The sequence below is a fragment of the Nicrophorus vespilloides genome, unplaced genomic scaffold, assembly GCF_001412225.1.
Source record: "Nicrophorus vespilloides isolate i.1.1-1 unplaced genomic scaffold, Nicve_v1.0, whole genome shotgun sequence".
NCBI classification, from domain to species: Eukaryota; Metazoa; Arthropoda; class Insecta; order Coleoptera; family Silphidae; genus Nicrophorus; species Nicrophorus vespilloides.
This window is the reverse complement of record NW_017098078.1, coordinates 74,301-92,526: the sequence shown is the minus strand read 5'-3', so window position 1 is coordinate 92,526 and position 18,226 is coordinate 74,301. Positions and strand designations below refer to the sequence as shown.

Here is an 18,226-nt window from a genome sequence, read left to right as displayed (position 1 = left end):
AACTTAAATTTATAATATAACAAGTATTGTATAAATTTATATTTACGATAGATAAAAAAAATACAAAACACACTTGAACATGACGATTTCATTAACAATACTTAATACTAAATATTTTTAAAGAAAAGAGATTTATATCAATTTATTTATTGATATAAATCTCTCCGGCCCTATTACTACCCCTTTCAGGTTTAACAGCCACCACAAATTTTTGTTGATTTTTCGGAATTGAACCAACGACCTTGCGTATCAGATTTTCGTGATACAGGCGACCATATAAAACTAAATATATATTAATATATATGAATTATGAAAAATTGTACATTTTACTTCTTCAATATTTAATAGTTTTATAACGAAATCAAAGCAAGTGCTAAGAAAATCGAAGAAATATAATGGAAATTCAGGTTTGTAATTATTCTATCGAATTTTATCGACCTCAATATTTGAATGTGTTATTAATTATTAATCATTTCTTATAATTATGCTTTCAATGAAATTTGATTTCCAAGGTCACTTTTTTCTTATAAGCCAGGCTTTCAGAAAATGTACTTTATTTGAGTCGCGTATAATGAACATTGACTGAATTTAACAATGGTAGAAATGTCGAGTCTTGAAAAATATTGCAATGCATTCAGTAAATTGTTGTGTAAATTATAACTGAAACTATTTGGATTCGTATCAAATTTTAGAAATATATTATATTATGTCAGTCGTGCAACGTAATTCTTCGACCGATCAATTGGTGCGATTGAATTATGCATAACAATTGAAAATTGAACTCTCGTACTATTCACATCCGTATGAATATTACATTGTATTTTTGTTCATAAACGAGTTTGCGTGCACCGCAGCACCAAATCATCGATGCAGTCGGTTATAAATGTACTCATTCAATATGCACGATGTGTAATAAACATATAATTAATATGAACGAAATAAAAAGAAGCGAACGCTCGACAGGAATATAATGAATTGTTTATTCTGCATTTGTTATTAGGAGTGCGTTTGGTGAGAGAGGGTGAGAAGTAAAAGAGAGAGAGAGACAGACAGAGAGAAAGACATTCATCAAGCTGCCAGTAAAATTAAATTTAATTGGTAAATATAGTAGTGCGGCTCGGGAAGTGAGAATACATGCGAGACATTAATTTAACATTGTTCCGGATGCAGTCGGTGGAGGTTGATGGACGGAGGGAAGAGAGGGTGGTTTGCATTTGGGTGGTATTTTTCCGTTTTGTTTTTTGCCCCCTCGGTGCAGCACAAAACACAAAACTGACAAATTACATTGTCAGCTCGATTCGTTGCTACGTGATGTGTGCGAATCCAGTTGAATTGTCTGGGCCTGTGCCACGCCAACTATACTATCGTATACTCCAACTAGTACAGTTATGTAGCTGCCATGCAGCTAGTTGCTTTTTTTTATCTTTTTTTTTGTGTATGGGGGTTGTGCACCCCCTGCTCGGGGAGGAGCATTGAGAGCTAGTGAGCATTCCGCACATTAATAGGCCGCATTTTCTCGCTTCCCCCCATTCCGGCTTCCCAGTATTACCCCCCATAAATCGCCTTTATGTCGATGCTGTCGGGGACTCGCGACGACGCGCCCATTCTTTATACATCCAATTTTCACCCTTCACATCCACACTCTCTCCCACAGTTTTACCGCCCCGTCATTACGTAACAGATAAGTTTAACCTAATTACATTTTATTACGCTCATTAATCAACTTTATTTATCGCTACTTTATTTATGACACCTAATGCTGTCTTCACACTATAGTTGATATAAAACAAAAAACAACCATTTCAGTTTAATATTATCAGTAAGTATACTTGACAGACATTTAAGTTTAAATATTAAATTAGTTATTTTTTTCAATAACCTCTACTATTACAAACTTTACTGGTAAATCAAAACAACCAAAAGATAAATATCCGAAAAGCACGGTCGTTCCGCATACATCTATCTATTCGATCTTTTACTGTTTCGCTTCAGATTTCCATTGCGAACGGACGGCGCGCGCTCAATTTAATTTATTTGTGTGTATCATTGCTGTTCAAAGTGTTCCGTAATAAATTACCTGTTGAATACCTCAATCTTATAAATCAACAGGTGAACTCAGGTGAATTCTACGCGGCACGCATATAGATACGCACTTGGAGTGCGTTACTCCGCAACGAACGATTGATATACACTTGTTACATTCCTCCATTTTCATCAATGATTGCTCAGACTCAAAATAAAAGATATACCTTAATAAAGTAGACATTACCAAAAGCGTGATTATTAAAGACATAAAATATTTTGAACGAAATATTTATCTGAAAAAGATTTGTAAGTATACTTATTTTAATAAATATGAGATAATATTACCTAGCGCTATTTACTAATTTCAAGAAATCCCTTTTTTACTCGCTTTGTATAATGTATGTAATAGTTTTTTCATACCTATAAAAGTTTCTCTACAAACGTTCGTTGTTTATTAAAGGATTTTATTTAAAAACTTTGAAAAATAATTTATTTAAATACATATTAATATCTATATAATTACATATAGAAGTGACTGGACTCTATACATAGAGGTACAGGAATTATATATTTAAATTGAGAAACTTTAAAATTAGTTATTTAATCAAGTGCAGTTTTACGAACTTCGTTCGGGGGAAATAAATGTTCTTATTTGAGAAGTTTCGTAGAGCCTCCGGAAATTATATAGTTTTTTTAGATTGATTACTCAATAACTGTCTTCTTTCCATTTTAAAATAGCGCAATTTGTACGTATATATAATATTTATACAATTAGATAAAAAGCAAAAAAAAATGGACTTCTGAAATCTATACTATAACGAATTTCTAGAAAAATCTAAAATATGTTAAATAAATTTCTAGGAATCATAAAAATCAAGAACTTTTATCTCATCAAAATATTTATATTTTCATATCGTCCAATCATAATAACTTGACTTACAAATTTGTTTTACATTGACAGATGTCAACTACTTGATATTGTTATTATAGTAACTGTAAAATAGATTTAGATCATAAAATGGATATGCTTATAATACCCTGCAGTTCCTCAGCACAGACTTGATCTTAATTTAAAATATTGTTAGATTTTCTTATCATCAGCGATAATTAAGTACATACTCACATTTCATAGGAACACTTTATATATTTCGTCGACAAGTAAGTAATTCGTATGTTCTTGCTATTTGATATAAACGTAACTAAAAAAAATCTTTTTACGTTCAATTCTTTCAAGTTGTAAAATTGCATTTTTATTCCTATAAAAGGCAGAACATAATATTAACTATTATTTGGAAATGCAGGTATGTTAAAATGCGAAAGAAAACTCAGAAACATTAATAAAAATTACCATTTCAAATATGTATATCAACGATATAATACAGTCTAGAAACAATAATGTGCCTAATAATATATGTGATGAACATTTTTGGTGCGGAAAAGAAACCGCACGAATTCTTGCGAATCTAGTTAAAAAATATAAACGACGTTAATATTTTTTATTATTATTTACTACTTAATATTAACAAAAAAATATAACTATTATCTCGTACACAAGAAAGAAAAGTATTATTACAAACAGAATTTATTCGTATCGTTTTCACGCTCGCTTTATTTTGTATTTATAAATCTGGAACACTATCTTTCGGCGCTTCCTTATTGCTGGGCTTATTCCTCTCCTTATTCCATTCTTTCAATCCCTCAGGTAAGGTGGTATCTTCTTCGAGAGAACCAGTGCCCTCTACGAAGTCTTCGTACGTGGATTTCTCAACGAACGGCCTCTTTCCCAATATTTCAATCATGTCTTCTCTGCTGATGATCTCTTGCTTCAGCAGCCTCTCAGCCACCTTTTCTACGTCAACCTTGTGTTTGTTGAGCAGATTAGTTGTGTGTTTGTGGGCACCATCAATTAAAATCCTGACCTCCGAGTCGATTATCTGAGCAGTCGATTCAGAGTATGGCTTTTCGAGCATCATTTCTCCATCCTTTGGCATATCAAAACTGACGTTTCCAACCTTCTCGTTCATACCGTAATGAACGACCTGAGCGTACGCACTTTGTGTCACCTTCTTGAGATCGTCCTGCGCGCCTGTGGTAATTCTACCGAAGAACAACTCCTCGGAGACGCGACCGCCTAAGGTCATGCACATCCTATCGAACAGCTGTTCTTTGGTGTACAAGTATTGATCCTTTGGTAAATATTGTGCGTATCCTAATCCTTTTCCCCTGGGGATGATGGACACTTTAAGCAGTGGATCGGCGTGCTCCAAGAACCAACCGGCTACTGCGTGTCCGGCTTCATGGTAAGCCACCGTCTTCTTTTCCTCGGGCGACAATACATTTGTTTTCTTTTCCATACCAGCAACGACACGCTCGATGGCCTGTTCAAAATGTTTCATGACAATGGACTCGTTCAAATCTCTTGCAGCGATCAGAGCCGCTTCGTTGCAGACATTAGCGATGTCCGCTCCGGTGAAGCCTGGAGTCAGGGCAGCCATTTTCCTAGCAAGTTCGTCCTTATTCAAATTAGCTTTAAGTGGTCCCAGATGGACTTTGAAAATACTGGCGCGGCCTTTGATGTCCGGAGCCGGAACGAAGATCTGCCTATCGAAACGGCCAGGACGCAACAAGGCTTTGTCGAGAATATCCACGCGATTTGTGGCTGCCAGCACCACGACATTGGTAGTAGTATTAAAACCATCCATCTCAACCAGCAGTTGATTCAAGGTGTTCTCCTGTTCAGAATGTCCGCCGAAACTCCTGCCTCCCCTTTTCCTACCAACAGCATCGATTTCGTCAATGAACAAAATACACGGAGCGTGCTTTCGAGCCATCGAGAACAAATCTCTAACTCTTGAAGGACCGACACCAACAAACATTTCCAAAAACTCTGAACCGGATACTGTGATGAACGGCACATTGGCCTCACCGGCAGTAGCTTTCGCAAGTAAAGTTTTACCAGTACCAGGAGGACCTGCATCAAAACAAAAAAACATTACACACATCCTTCTGCCAAACAATATACGAAATTACTGACCTGTCAACATAGCTCCTTTCGGAATTTTAGCTCCTAAATCGATATATTGTTGAGGATTTTTCAAGAAATTAACAAACTCCATGATCTCAATTTTTGCTTCCTCGCAACCGGCTACGTCCCTGAAATGCAATCAATGAAAACACTGCTCATACTTAGAAATCCATTTCCGTGACTTACTTAAACCTAACTCCAATATCACTTGAATTGATTAATTTGGCTGTACTTTCCATGACACCGCCGAAAAGACCACCGCCGCGCTTTCCTCTCCTTCCGCCCATCATCTCAGCGGAGCGACGCATCATATATAGAACAAAACCGATTATTAATATTGTCGGTAATAGTCCTGATAGGCTGGAGGCTTCTAGTTCTGATTTGTAGATCACAGGCACGAAATTCGGCGGCTCTATACTCATTTCGATTTGGGCGTTCTCCAAGTTCCTTTCAAATGAGTCTACACTACCAATGTTAAACCACAGAACATTCTACAAACAAATAGTGAAAATTAATTGAATTGGAACTTCAAACCTTAATCAACTCACATTTGCATCAACTGCATTCCCTGGTGTCAACTTTACGCGTACCCATTTCTTATTTACAACCTCTAATTTCTCAACAATGCCTCTGCTTAAATAACTACAAAAAAATAAATCATTAGGACATTTTCATTTTTTTAATACAAAATATACTTACGTATGTACAAATTCTTTCCATCCAATTTCTTTGTAACCCATTTCCCAGAATGCTAATGTTGCCAGGAAAGCAATTGCACCAACAGCTCCTATTATATAATATCTGTCTTTCTCTCCATCTCCAAATGGTTTGCCACCGCTTCCTCTGAATAGTTATATGTATTTAGTATAAAGTCATAAATTTTATTTGAGATATCATACCTACTTCCAGTTCCACCAAACAGTCCAAATGACCAGTTATCATACTGTTTGGCCCCCTTGTTAGCCCCAGAATCAATATTTGGTCTTGGCTGTGGATCAGCTGCCTCTTTGGGAGGTTTTGCTTCCTTTGCTTCTTTAGCTGGCTCTGCTTTCCCAGGCGCCTTCTTCACCGGTCCACCTTTCTCGAAATACTTTTCGAAACCTTTCGGCGGTTTCTCACAGAACAATTTGCACTGTTGTAGGACATTTTTAAAGGCGGACGTCTTCTGCAAATGCATGAAACAAAATTGATCAAGCAATCATGGCGAAACGTTGTGAAATACTGTACCTTAACTGCCTCGACGCTGTGTACGCGGAAATTCTGCCACAAGAACTTTTCTAACTTGCGACCTGTGTTCAGTAACCTGTATGCCATGTCAAATTTTTTCCTTGCCAATCTATTTTCCAACAAACTCTCCCGTCGGTCACATAACTCAACTACTGCTGCCTATCCATAACCTCAATCCTGTCAACTGTAATTTGATGCAGTTTAGGCAACAGTACAAACAATGTACCAATTTTAAAACAATACCAATAACCAAATAATAATAATATGTACAAATCTTGGATTATTCTTAAACTGAATAAATCAGTAACCAAACCAATTTCAAGAAACATTTTAATACTTAAAAAATGTGTCTATTTAATATTAATATCTCTTAAATTTAAATGTCTAAATTTTTTTAAAAACAATGCAATTGGTATAATTAACTACATGCATGTATTTTAAGAGTAACAAAACAATTGCTGTAAAGTTGGTAGCCTAAGAACAACTGTCAGAGAGTTGAGGTTAGGTAGAAAAAGAATCACATAATTCCTCAACATGTCTTTACGAACGGTGTCCCGAGTGTTATTAAAACACTTAAATACCCAAAAACAATTCAGCAACACGATAAAGTTATCAAGCCTAGGATCGCAAACTCTGGTGAGGCATTGTTCAGACAAAACCAACACAGACAACAAACTGCAGGTTTATTTTGGTAATCTCAGTCGCCAAATCAAAAATGTTAAGGTAATTAGAACACCAACAGCAATTCCAATCAGATTATAATAATAACGTTGTTCCAGATATTCTCATTGATGACCAGTGTTGCTGGTTTAGCAGCTCAACCAATCATTTACTTGGAGCTTTCCAAACTGCAAAGTGTGCCTCTATTAGTAGTGGGATGCTCATTTGTTGGTTTCTTCACCTTTGCAACGCCCATACTGTTGCACTTTGTCACAAAAAAATACGTTATTAAGCTAGATTATGATAGAGTCAATGGAAGTTATATAGCAACTACCTACAATGTTCTTTGCATGGAGAAGAAACTGGAGTTTAAGCCAGATGATGTGTACGTACCTGACGTTCCTGGCATGTTCACGACGTTGTTCGCTAAGAAGAAGGCGCTGTTTTTAGAAGCCTCAGCCTTCGATGACCCTACACATTACGCGAAAATCATGGGTTACGATAAACCCATGGATTTCAAGTTGTACACGGCTCCACCAGACGAAGTTACCAAGAAATAAGTTAGCTTTAGTTTGTTATTAATGTTGTAGTAATAATATACGAATTATATTTAAACTTTGTGTATATTTGGTTGTATACTATTTAATTTTATCTCTTGAAACTATATAAAGATTTTAAGGATATTTTAACTCAAAATATATTTTTAAGTTATGAAAATATTTATACAATTCAAATGATACAAGAAAAACATTGGTATCTTCATTTCAAATAGGAGATTACTTAGATGTAATGTTTCTTATTAGATTTATATACATTTATTTTGAATATCAAGTAGAGCAGCGGTTTCCAAACTGGGAGGCGCGGACTCTTGTCAGGGGAGACGCCAAACAATTTTAAAAAAATAATTTCTATACCATAATAAATAAAACGTGTCTATATTATTTAATCTATTAAAACAGTAAAAGGTAAGGGAGGCGCGTAAAAAAAAATTTCGGGGAGGCGTAGTAGTATAAAGTTTGGAAACCGCTGAAGTAGAGTAATGTATAAGATATTACATAAACTAATGTAGTTTGAATACTGTTTCAATTTAAATGTCATTAATGATGATGCACATTGACAATCATGCGAATGATTGAATTGGAGAAGTTGCTAGAACAAATCAAATTCGAATATCAGAAATGCGATGGAACATTAGCAACTTGTTGTCGATGTTCATCTTACGCAAGCGCAGGAAGCGGAGCTTGAATAACAAAATATTGTTGGAGCTGTGGCCGCTCGACATTTCACTGTTGAAATTCGATCGAAGTGCTTATCCTCTATCGACGTCGTCGACAACAAAAACAACAAATATGGCATCGACCGATAAAGTTGCCAGTCAACTCCAAAACTATAAAGAACAGAAGAAGGTAATTAAGTTAATCATTAACAGCTTTCTAGGTTACAGTCTTCTCTCAGCAGTTTCGTAATACAAACACTTGATAGTTGCGTACTCATGGTACAATAAATATAATTTTAATTACATGGAAAGAGAAAAAAAAATATAAGTTGCGATAAAAGTTCAAGTGATTATAAAACATATTGGCGTTGATAAATATCGATAACATCCTTTCGTGGCACTTGTCGCAGTGTACCATGCACGCAATTAGAACCAATTTTATGTAATTACATACAATTAGCTGATTTTCCCTATTATTCGGATGCGAAAAACAACCCAAGTTGCATAGTCATTTATCATTCATTAATATGCATTTTCTTATTCTTCGCACAATGTAACCGGCGCATACTGTTTTTAAATATTCATTTGATCTATTCGGGTCACGCAAAAAACAAATCAACAGTTTTCTATTAACTTTTCACCTAACGAATCTGTTGGGTTTGGCCAATATTTCCATTAGAAAGTGTACTTATCGTGATCTAGATTCGGCTCGAAACGTTTTTTAAAAGATTTATCTATGATAATGATTTGATGGGAAAATGAAATTACATGAACGAATATTGCTGGTTGCCATTTATTTGCTTTCTGTCGGTGCAACAACGAATGTGCAGAAAATACCGGTTCGTGTCTCGTAACACACTGTCATCAAGAGTCCAATGCTCTCGATGTCTTTTGCAATCGCACAAAACAATGTATTCGTGACCTCTTATTGCTGCATTCAAGCAGAGACTTATTATGCAATAATTATGTAGCTTGTGCGTTCCAGTTTCATTCAATACATTTATAATAACATTTTTTAAATCAAAATATCTTTAATTTAATGCATGTCATGTAAAATTATATTATAACCAATTCATTTTAATACAATATCGAATATTTTAATATAGAAGTTACAAAAAATATGTTTTTGAATAGAATGCAGTTGGCTAAAATATTTGAAATTGAAATATTGGAACTTTATGCACGGCATATTTGAAAACAAAACTAGATTATACGAATGAAATAAGAATTCTTATTTGAATCCAATCAAATTTGAAAGTAAAAAATGTTAAGCATTCAAAACATTTCGTTTTATCAAAATGCAATTATCAATAGAAAGTTAAAAATTTTAGAAATTTCTTGAAAATCTCTTATAATTTTAATGTTCGGAACATTCAGATTAGAATTTAGTTAAAATTATATCTTAATTCTGATCTGAATAGCCTCAATGATCCTACATAAATATGTTAATATTATTGCAACACAAGTCATGTATTTACGAGAGCATTATGCAAATTAATCTAACTGGATTGATTTAAATTCTTCGTATAGTTTATATATTGTATTTAAATATTAAATTATTACGTAAGTGAAAATATTGTTAGTAAAAACGCGGTTTTCGAGGAAAAAAACTAAATTTCAACACGTCTGCTTTTATCTACCAATTGACGTTTTTACTGATAATGTTAGTCCGATATTCGTTGTTTAGCGAAAGTGAAACGATAAAGTTAATTAATCGAAAATTAATGCATCTCATTACAATAATCATAACAACAATCCAATCGAAATGAAAGCCTTTATTAATGCATATAATATGTATTTTACAGTAATCAGTTAAAAGGGTTTTGATGTATGAATTCCCATTAGCTTTAATCTCCATACTTTTACTATAATTGTATCTATAGATTACTCAGTTGATTCAATATTGTTTTTATTAATATTTCTGACATTAAATAATATGTTTTGTTATTGTAACCTTGGTAACCTAAATGTTTACTTTCTTCCAAATAATCATATTTTTGTATTGCATACAAATCATTGATGTAATTATGTTTGTAGATTATAAAATATCATTGAAATATATAAGTATTTACCATGTAATAATCAAATTGTGCATTCCTTACAAATGTATTCTAATTTAACATAGTTAAAGTTTGATTCAGTTCAAAGTTTTTAGCTTTTTGAAAACTTTAGGTTTATGAATTTCAATAATTGCGTTTCTCAACCTATGATTGTTAGACATTTGTCACGATGCGTCAGAACGTCAAGAAAAATTGTAATAAACAATTCGATCGCAGTACAACTACAAACTAACAAGTTGCGTCGCGCAAAGTTGAGAAACGCTGGTCTATAACATAATCTGTTGTCAAGTTCTTGTTATGAGAGTTCAAGACGATTTAAATACATATCATAAAAAAAATATCGTGAAGACAATCAATGTTCAAAGTCTTGTTGCTAAAAATAGCTACAAATAAATTTTGAAATTATCGCAGCGATATTACGTAAAACATTATAATAAGCTTGTTATTTATAAAGCGCATCGGTAATTCCACGTAATACGAACGCATTTGCGTCAATTGTTTTAGTTTCATTTCGCAAACTATAAAAATCATATGAAATTTCATAAAATGCGATTTTTATTTTATTTACAATTTTATTATTGATGCAGACTGTTTCCCACTTTATATTCGTAAATAAACAGATAATTATAGTGTATATTACTTTAATTCAACATTTATCATCAATTTACAGTGATACTTTATACATTTCTAAGTATTATAGAAAACAGATTGAGAATCAATAACTTTTTAATGCATTATCAGAGTTGAATGGAATTGTGGATTGTAAACAAACTCATCTATCATTACGTCCAATGCACTTGTAATTGGACTATTTTGTGTTTCCCAATTACTTAATAATTTCTCCTGTTGAATATTATGCAAGTTTTATTGCGCAGTACAAAATCCGACGATGCTTCTCTCGCATGAATTTGTTACATTTAGAATCTATTTACGGAAACGAGTTTTCAATTCTCGACGCACGATTTCAGATAAATGGATGTGCATTATTAATGATGCACGAAGAAAAATTACTGTTAATTAAGAATTTATATCTTATTTTTTATGTTTATTAATAATAATTGAAAATTTAACTGTTGAGTTAATTAAGAAATTTAAGGTATAATAATGTAAGGACACGATTTTCTTAACTAGATAAGTTTATATTAATTCGTTTATCGTTTGATTATGTGTGTAAACCTATAAATTTAATTATTAAAACAAATTATGTTTTGATCATGCTGCAAATTAGTAACAACATTTTTAATTTTAGCAATTAAATTTTAATGTTTCCGTAAGTTACCTTCCATCATTCAGACTGGACAAACTGATTAAATTATTCAAAAATAAATTATATTTATAATTATACAACTAAATAAAATATTACTGACAAAATAGGTAAATACAAAAACAGACTAATTTATTAGTTGTGGTTTGAACACTCGTTATTATCTTGTGTTTGTTTATAATAAAATGAATGTGCACTTTGATGTTGCGTGCTTGGTGTGCCTAATAGATATATTGTAGATATTCAGACAGCTCATGCAAAATGTATAGAGGAATTGCACAAGCACGACTTTCAATCAGCCAAGTTTAAAATCATATACATTTTGTATTATTGCGTTGCGATCCGTCGCAGACCAGTTTTTGGTTTCATCAGTTTTGAATTGATGTCTTCCACATTTCATGGTTTTTAAGTTATTATGTTCTAGTCATATTTAGTCATACTAAATAACTTTTTATTTGTTTGGTTTAAGATTAAAATTAATGTCACTTAGATACTATTATAACCACTTTTTGCAAATAAATTTATTTAGAATTGACATTTCAACATTCAATTACTTATTTTAAGTAAAAACAATCTATTAATGTTTCGGTAAACAATTAAAAAACGTGAATATCTAGATATTCATTCTCAAGTATTTATAAATACGGTATAAACTATTTTGTTTGTTCAAGGACATGTGATTGTCTAATGTAGTTGTGAATATTTTGTACATTTGTTAGAAAAGTAAAACTTATATATTCTATAATACATTTTAGAATGACGGTGTTGCAACAACTGGTCATGGTGTCCCACTCATCACCAAGGATGCTACCATGTCTGTGGGACCCAGAGGACCTCTGCTCCTCCAGGATGTTGCCTTCATCGAAGAAATAGCTCATTTCGACAGAGAACGTATCCCAGAGCGTGTGGTCCATGCTAAAGGTGCTGGCGCCTTCGGTCACTTCGAGGTCACCCACGACATCAGCAAATACTGCGCCGCCAAAGTCTTCGGAGGTATCGGCAAGAAGACACCAGTAGCCGTGAGATTCTCGACCGTCGGCGGTGAATCCGGATCCGCGGACACCGTGCGCGATCCTCGCGGTTTCGCCGTGAAATTCTACACCGATGAGGGTATCTGGGATTTGGTTGGCAACAACACGCCAATCTTCTTCATCAGGGATCCCATCCTTTTCCCCAGTTTCATCCACACTCAAAAGAGGAACCCTGCGACCCACTGCAAGGACCCCAATATGTTCTGGGATTTCATCTCGCTGCGACCTGAAACCACCCATCAAGTCATGTTCCTCTTCTCCGATCGCGGTATTCCAGATGGTTACAGACACATGAACGGCTACGGTTCCCACACCTTTAAGCTGATCAACGCGGAAGGAAAGCCGGTGTACTGCAAGTTCCACTACAAAACCGACCAAAAGATCAAGAATTTGGACGTGAAGAGAGCCGATGCATTGTCCGGTTCTGATCCAGACTACTCGCTGCGCGATCTTTACAATGCCATCGCCAACGGCCAGTATCCATCGTGGACATTCTCCATCCAAGTCATGAGCATGGAACAAGCTGCGTCATGCAAATTCAATCCGTTCGATCTGACCAAAATCTGGCCACATTCTGAATACCCGCTAATCCCAGTCGGAAGGATCACGTTGAATCGCAACCCAGAGAACTACTTCTCGGAAGTAGAACAAATCGCTTTCAGTCCAGCTCATATGGTTCCTGGAATCGAACCATCTCCCGATAAGATGTTGCTCGGTCGTCTCTTCTCATACGGAGACACCCACAGGCACCGTCTCGGCGCCAACTACCTTCAAATCCCCGTAAACTGTCCATTCAGTGTACGTAACTACCAGCGCGACGGTCCCCAATGCATGGTCAACCAAGGAGGCGCTCCCAACTACCATCCCAACAGTTTCGACGGTCCCACGAACTGCCCAAGGGCCAAGTCTCTCAATCCTCCGTTCGCAGTCAGCGGTGAAGCGCTTCGTTACGACAGCGGTCATGAAGATAACTTCTCGCAAGCTCGCGCCTTCTACCAGAAGACTTTGAACCAAGCGGAGAGGGACAGGTTGGCTTCCAACATCGTCGGACACCTGAAGGATGCAAGCGATTTTATCCAGGATCGCGTCATCAAGAACTTTGCCCAAGTCGATGAAACTTTCGGAAACAAACTCAGTGCAGGCATCAAAGCCCAGAGGTTACCCCAAGCCAACCTCTAAATGTTTCAAACAATATTATCTTTTACACGTATAATTTTGGGTGGTTATCGATTTTTTTTGTACTTTAAACTTATAATAATCGTCTACGCTTGTGTATATTTTATAAATATAATAATCAATGGTGTCTCTTAGAGTTAACAACATTGTTAACACAAATTTTATCAATAAAATAATTGCAATCCATTTACTTATTTCATATATAAATGACCTACTTAAATATTTATATAACGAAGAAGCTTTATCTATTGCATAAATTTTAATTTTATAATTTTGAATAATCATATGTTATTATTTATAACAAATAAAAGAGCTGCAGTATTTAAATAATTTCTTCAAAATAAGAAATAAGTTGTGTTATCCAATAGCAACCTAACTCCGACTTAGTCTACCTTTCAACTATAGCTTAGTAGTTGGTTGCATAACTTCTTAAAAAAATATAATAATTTATAATTTTAATAGTATATTTAAAATATAACAATAATTAATTATATATTTATTGTAAATAATATATTATTAATAAATTTGTAGAAGAATATCATAATTAACTTTATAATAAATAAATATAAGTTGATACATTTATAAGCTCTACTTCTTCAATGTAAGAAGGTAAACCAGTTAAGTATATAGTCTACGGATATAACCTTGTACTTGCTTCGGCAATACATATACTAAAATTGGAACGATACAGAGAAGATTAGCATGGCCCCTGCGCAAGGATGACACGCAAAATCGTGAAGCGTTCCACATTTTTTGGCAAATCTTACTTTGTAAATTGTTTTCCACTATTTTTGTACAATTGTATTATCTTGCATTAAGTTTCCACTAATTTTTTATTCATAATAACCACATAAAACTTCTAACATTTTCATTAGACTGAAGTGTCTTTTTATTCAAACTTGATATGAACATTTAAACTCAAGTTCTTACTTTAAATGTTTTAAACTTAATTTAATTCGAATTGATTAATTTTGTATACTGTATACAATTAAAGTCTTTTTTTAAGTAAATGTCGTAGATATTTTTGTACTTTAGTACAATCAACCACTACGCTATGTTAGTATACATAATTCACTTAGTCTTGAACAAATTTTAAACTTAACAAAACTATTTTCACATTGTAATACATGAGATTCTATAAGCTATTTTTTCTCAGAAATAATAAATCATGTAAGCTTCAACAAACATATAAAACATCTTATGTAAACATTGTGGATATGATAAAAAGTAAAGGATTCAATTAAAATGAAAATTTCTCAGTATTTATTGTTATTATGTCTACTATATGTGCGTGTATTATTACATTAAGTATACTAATTGTTTACTAAATAAAATATATCATTTTTGATTAATCTCCCAAGGGATTTTCCAACCAAGGATACTCGTTGGGGCATTCACCACAAACAGTCATGTACCTCTCCTCTACACCTTTGAACAATTTGCAAACCTGCGAATTGCAAACTGGCTCATAGGTATGTTGGCACTTGGACCAGACGTCGTCCAGATTTTGAAGATTCTTTGGATTCTTCACCCAATTCAATCCTCTACCAACGCTGGTCTGAAAACATGCAACAAAGTAGCGAATTGTTCATTTTACGTTTAATTCTCATTGAATTACCACATAGACATCGTCCAAGGACTCGAGATGATCTAAGAATTTGTTGAAAGCTTCGAAAGCGTTCGCCCTTTGTCCGAACCAAGCGGCGTGCATGTAAACACCGAATGGAGACTTGTTTCCTTTGTACTGCAACTCGAAATTCCTCAACATGAACTTGAAAATACCGTCGACATCGTCAGGACTGAAATTATTGATAAATATAACAAATTGGTTGTTTATGTTTCAGAATATTTCTAACATATTAGTGCAGGCATCGACCATGGAGCAACTGACATTGATGTCATCGAACCACATGACCATCGGGGAGACCCAGAAGCCAGGAAGCTGCAGATTGGTTGGACAATCACCCAGAGGACAATCGTGAGTAGCTCCAGAATCTAAGGTATATGGCCACAAACCGGGTTCGACGAATTGCCTCGAAGGCCAAGAACAATCATAACTGAGACCAATTTGATTAGCAGCGATGAACGAGTTGTTTCCTACAAAATGGAATGTTAAAACCATGTTTTGCAATGTTACACAATCCATAAATTACCGGATAATTGCAAGAGCGGAAGACGCAAGCCCTTGATGTCCTCTTCGGGGATGTTTCCGAACTTGCTGATCAATACCTTCTCGCCTCCGAACTCTTTCAAGTGCTCCTCAACCGGAAGATTGCGCCAATAATCGGACATCGAAGTGTGAGTGATGGAGTGCAACGCAATCTCATGTCCGTGAGCGTGCAATTGATGGAGCTTAGTTAAAAATAAAGCTGTTATTCTCGCTGATAACAATCAAACATGCGACGGAATCGCCAAACCTTGCTGTAATCGGTGTATTCGTGAGAAACAAAGTATGTCGCGGACATCGGGCATCCGTCCGGGTTCTTCCTGTGGAAGAAGGAGGATTCGTATTTTCCAAAGTTCTCTGCGGTGATGGCATCGTCGAAGGTGAAGTACACCATCTAAATTAAATTTCACAAGATTAAAGATTATCGTCAATAGATTTTGATTTACCTGAGGAATGTTTTGGATGTCCATGCCACCGGGAATATCAGTTCCCGGACACCTGCAATCCGGAAGTACGCACTTTGTAGGATCGCAACTGGCCGCGTCGGCCGTAGCCAGGGCCGCAAGGCCCAAAAGAACTAATGCAAATTTCATCTATAAAATACAAAAGAAAAGACAATAATCAAAACACTTTCGAATTATTATTATTATTAAGATCAACAATAATGACTTACATTACACTATACGCAAATATCAATTAAAACAATCGTAAACCAGTTGGATGGTTTTATATAGGTGATGTTGGCTACCGCAGATTAAACTGTTATCTGTCGATAGGAAAACAATCAGATTAATAATTTATTTAAATTTCCCATACATTGCAAATATTTAATTCCACGAATTACAGCTTATCATCAATAAAAAAATCAAATCTCGGATTTACAAAATGTAGGAAAACTTTATCAACGAGCAATCGAATTAATTCTATAACGCTTTTAATTCCATTGCAAATAAAAGATGTATTGGATTTTTTAGTTGATTTCTAATACGCTATTTATACTTTGGTATCTGAGATATCGAAGGATTTAGTGTTAATCCTCGAATTGTTTACATCATGATTTGAACTGATGCTTATCGTATGATATTCAGAAAATGGTCGTTTTTGAAAAATTGCGTTTTTTTAACACAAATTATGTAATTCCTTCAATTACTAATCCAGAATTCAATTAATTCGTTTGAATTCAATGAATTAAATTAAATTATAGAAATAATCTCAATTTCTTTAGATGAAGAGGGCAATTTGTGTTACGCGATAAATTCACGAGTATTTAACAGAGTGTTCTTAGAATTTTGATAAGATTCCTTCATTCATATCAAGATTTTCATGATGAACTGACGCACCACCATATTTTTAGTTTATTACCTAAATTATGCCCTATTTTTTATATCTATAATATACAAACATTTGTTAAGAGGATTTTCTGCAAACTGACCAAAATTCACCAATTTTTTTATTTGTATTCAATTATATTGAAATGAATTAAAATTTCTTCAGATTTCTACGCAACATTTTAATTGTAAATGTATTCATACACAATATCATAATCATTAGAATATTTAAATACAATAACCGTCCATTGATATACCTTTGAAATTTCCTGTATTATATCTCAATTGAATTGTACTTTGATAATAATTCATTCAATAAACAATAGTAATCAAAGCCTTATTTGTTTTCCGTGTGTCGAAAGTTTAATTTTTGTAAATCTTCATCTATTGTTATTTCTACAAAGTTATTAGTCTCCGTTTCCTTAATGCAGAAGACGCAATATGATGCGTAACAACGCTCCATCTATTGATATCAAAATTATTATATTTATTTAGGCAACCAAACATAGCATTTGCAAGCATTTGTTTGAGGGCGTCCCTTTGGTGAATATATTATCTGCCATCAACCAGTTCTATTTCAAAGTAATAGCAAACTAAATATTGACCCATTCCATTATATAAAAAATACTTTGTACTTCATTATACAAATACTTATGTACTTTGTGTGCGTATTTAGATTGTAAAAAATTGTCTCAATAATTAAAAAATAAAACATAAACTTTGCAATTAATCAAAATATATAGTTTATTATTATGGTGATATAATGAATTACCAGAAAATAAAAACTCGTCGAATTTAGAAGAGCAACAATAACAAAAATTTATAAAATATAAATATTAAAAAAAAATAAGTTACGAAGAGTTAATCAACCTTCAATTAGAAATGTTGCCATTCGTAACCCTATATACATACCGACTGTAATAAAAGAAAACCAGGAATAATAACATGAATATTCTTGTTGTGCGCATGCTATTAATTTATAACAATTTGTTTTGTATTTATATCTTAATTGTATCACAATTTTGCTGATAACAATTTTAAACAGCA

At 33.9% G+C, this 18,226-nt stretch overlaps 4 protein-coding genes across 5 annotated transcripts; 2 read left to right on the top strand and 2 right to left on the bottom strand.

The window, feature by feature from the left end:
* Positions 1-3,375: 3,375 nt before the first annotated feature.
* LOC108561628 (AFG3-like protein 2) lies at positions 3,376-6,478 on the bottom strand. The gene is made up of 7 exons (XM_017919653.1): positions 6,278-6,478; positions 5,950-6,215; positions 5,750-5,893; positions 5,599-5,692; positions 5,237-5,541; positions 5,060-5,178; positions 3,376-4,996 (listed from the first exon to the last, which is right to left on the bottom strand). Exons 1-7 carry the CDS (start codon positions 6,362-6,364, stop codon positions 3,645-3,647), a joined length of 2,367 nt encoding a protein of 788 aa, XP_017775142.1. The 5' UTR covers positions 6,365-6,478; the 3' UTR covers positions 3,376-3,644.
* A 266-nt stretch (positions 6,479-6,744) lies between these two features.
* Positions 6,745-7,533, top strand: LOC108561619 (transmembrane protein 70 homolog, mitochondrial). The gene is made up of 2 exons (XM_017919642.1): positions 6,745-7,000; positions 7,057-7,533. Exons 1-2 carry the CDS (start codon positions 6,812-6,814, stop codon positions 7,495-7,497), a joined length of 630 nt encoding a protein of 209 aa, XP_017775131.1. The 5' UTR covers positions 6,745-6,811; the 3' UTR covers positions 7,498-7,533.
* Positions 7,534-8,203: 670 nt separating this feature from the next.
* LOC108561620 (catalase) lies at positions 8,204-13,870 on the top strand. Its single transcript, XM_017919643.1, has 2 exons — positions 8,204-8,343; positions 12,233-13,870. Exons 1-2 carry the CDS (start codon positions 8,287-8,289, stop codon positions 13,685-13,687), a joined length of 1,512 nt encoding a protein of 503 aa, XP_017775132.1. The 5' UTR covers positions 8,204-8,286; the 3' UTR covers positions 13,688-13,870.
* A 1,085-nt stretch (positions 13,871-14,955) lies between these two features.
* On the bottom strand, positions 14,956-18,100 carry LOC108561622. 2 transcript variants are annotated; one of them, XM_017919647.1, is made up of 7 exons: positions 18,092-18,100; positions 16,298-16,444; positions 16,102-16,245; positions 15,838-16,036; positions 15,541-15,781; positions 15,303-15,483; positions 14,956-15,242 (listed from the first exon to the last, which is right to left on the bottom strand). In XM_017919647.1, the coding sequence occupies exons 2-7, from the start codon at positions 16,442-16,444 to the stop codon at positions 15,033-15,035; spliced, it is 1,122 nt and encodes a 373-aa protein (XP_017775136.1). In that variant the 5' UTR covers positions 18,092-18,100; the 3' UTR covers positions 14,956-15,032. The 2 variants fall into 2 exon arrangements, with proteins under 2 accessions (XP_017775136.1, XP_017775135.1); XM_017919646.1 differs by lacking the exon at positions 18,092-18,100 and adding an exon at positions 16,525-16,543.
* Between the last annotated feature and the right edge of the window lie 126 nt (positions 18,101-18,226).

What these genes read in the sequence shown, in the direction of transcription:
- LOC108561628 (XM_017919653.1), bottom strand. Translation starts at nt 6,364, where the DNA reads ATGGCATACAGGTTACTGAACACAGGTCGCAAGTTAGAAAAGTTCTTG. An exon ending in TGGAAAGAATTTGTACATAC is followed by an intron (nt 5,693 to 5,749) that starts GTAAGTATATTT and finishes ATTTTTTTGTAG; the next exon opens with TTATTTAAGCAGAGGCATTG. An exon ending in GAAAGGAGCTATGTTGACAG is followed by an intron (nt 4,997 to 5,059) that starts GTCAGTAATTTC and finishes GTTTTGATGCAG; the next exon opens with GTCCTCCTGGTACTGGTAAA.
- LOC108561619 (XM_017919642.1), top strand. Translation starts at nt 6,812, where the DNA reads ATGTCTTTACGAACGGTGTCCCGAGTGTTATTAAAACACTTAAATACC. An exon ending in GCCAAATCAAAAATGTTAAG is followed by an intron (nt 7,001 to 7,056) that starts GTAATTAGAACA and finishes ACGTTGTTCCAG; the next exon opens with ATATTCTCATTGATGACCAG.
- LOC108561620 (XM_017919643.1), top strand. Translation starts at nt 8,287, where the DNA reads ATGGCATCGACCGATAAAGTTGCCAGTCAACTCCAAAACTATAAAGAA. An exon ending in ACTATAAAGAACAGAAGAAG is followed by an intron (nt 8,344 to 12,232) that starts GTAATTAAGTTA and finishes AATACATTTTAG; the next exon opens with AATGACGGTGTTGCAACAAC.
- LOC108561622 (XM_017919647.1), bottom strand. Translation starts at nt 16,444, where the DNA reads ATGAAATTTGCATTAGTTCTTTTGGGCCTTGCGGCCCTGGCTACGGCC. An exon ending in AATACACCGATTACAGCAAG is followed by an intron (nt 16,037 to 16,101) that starts GTTTGGCGATTC and finishes TTTTTAACTAAG; the next exon opens with CTCCATCAATTGCACGCTCA. An exon ending in TCCGCTCTTGCAATTATCCG is followed by an intron (nt 15,782 to 15,837) that starts GTAATTTATGGA and finishes TCCATTTTGTAG; the next exon opens with GAAACAACTCGTTCATCGCT.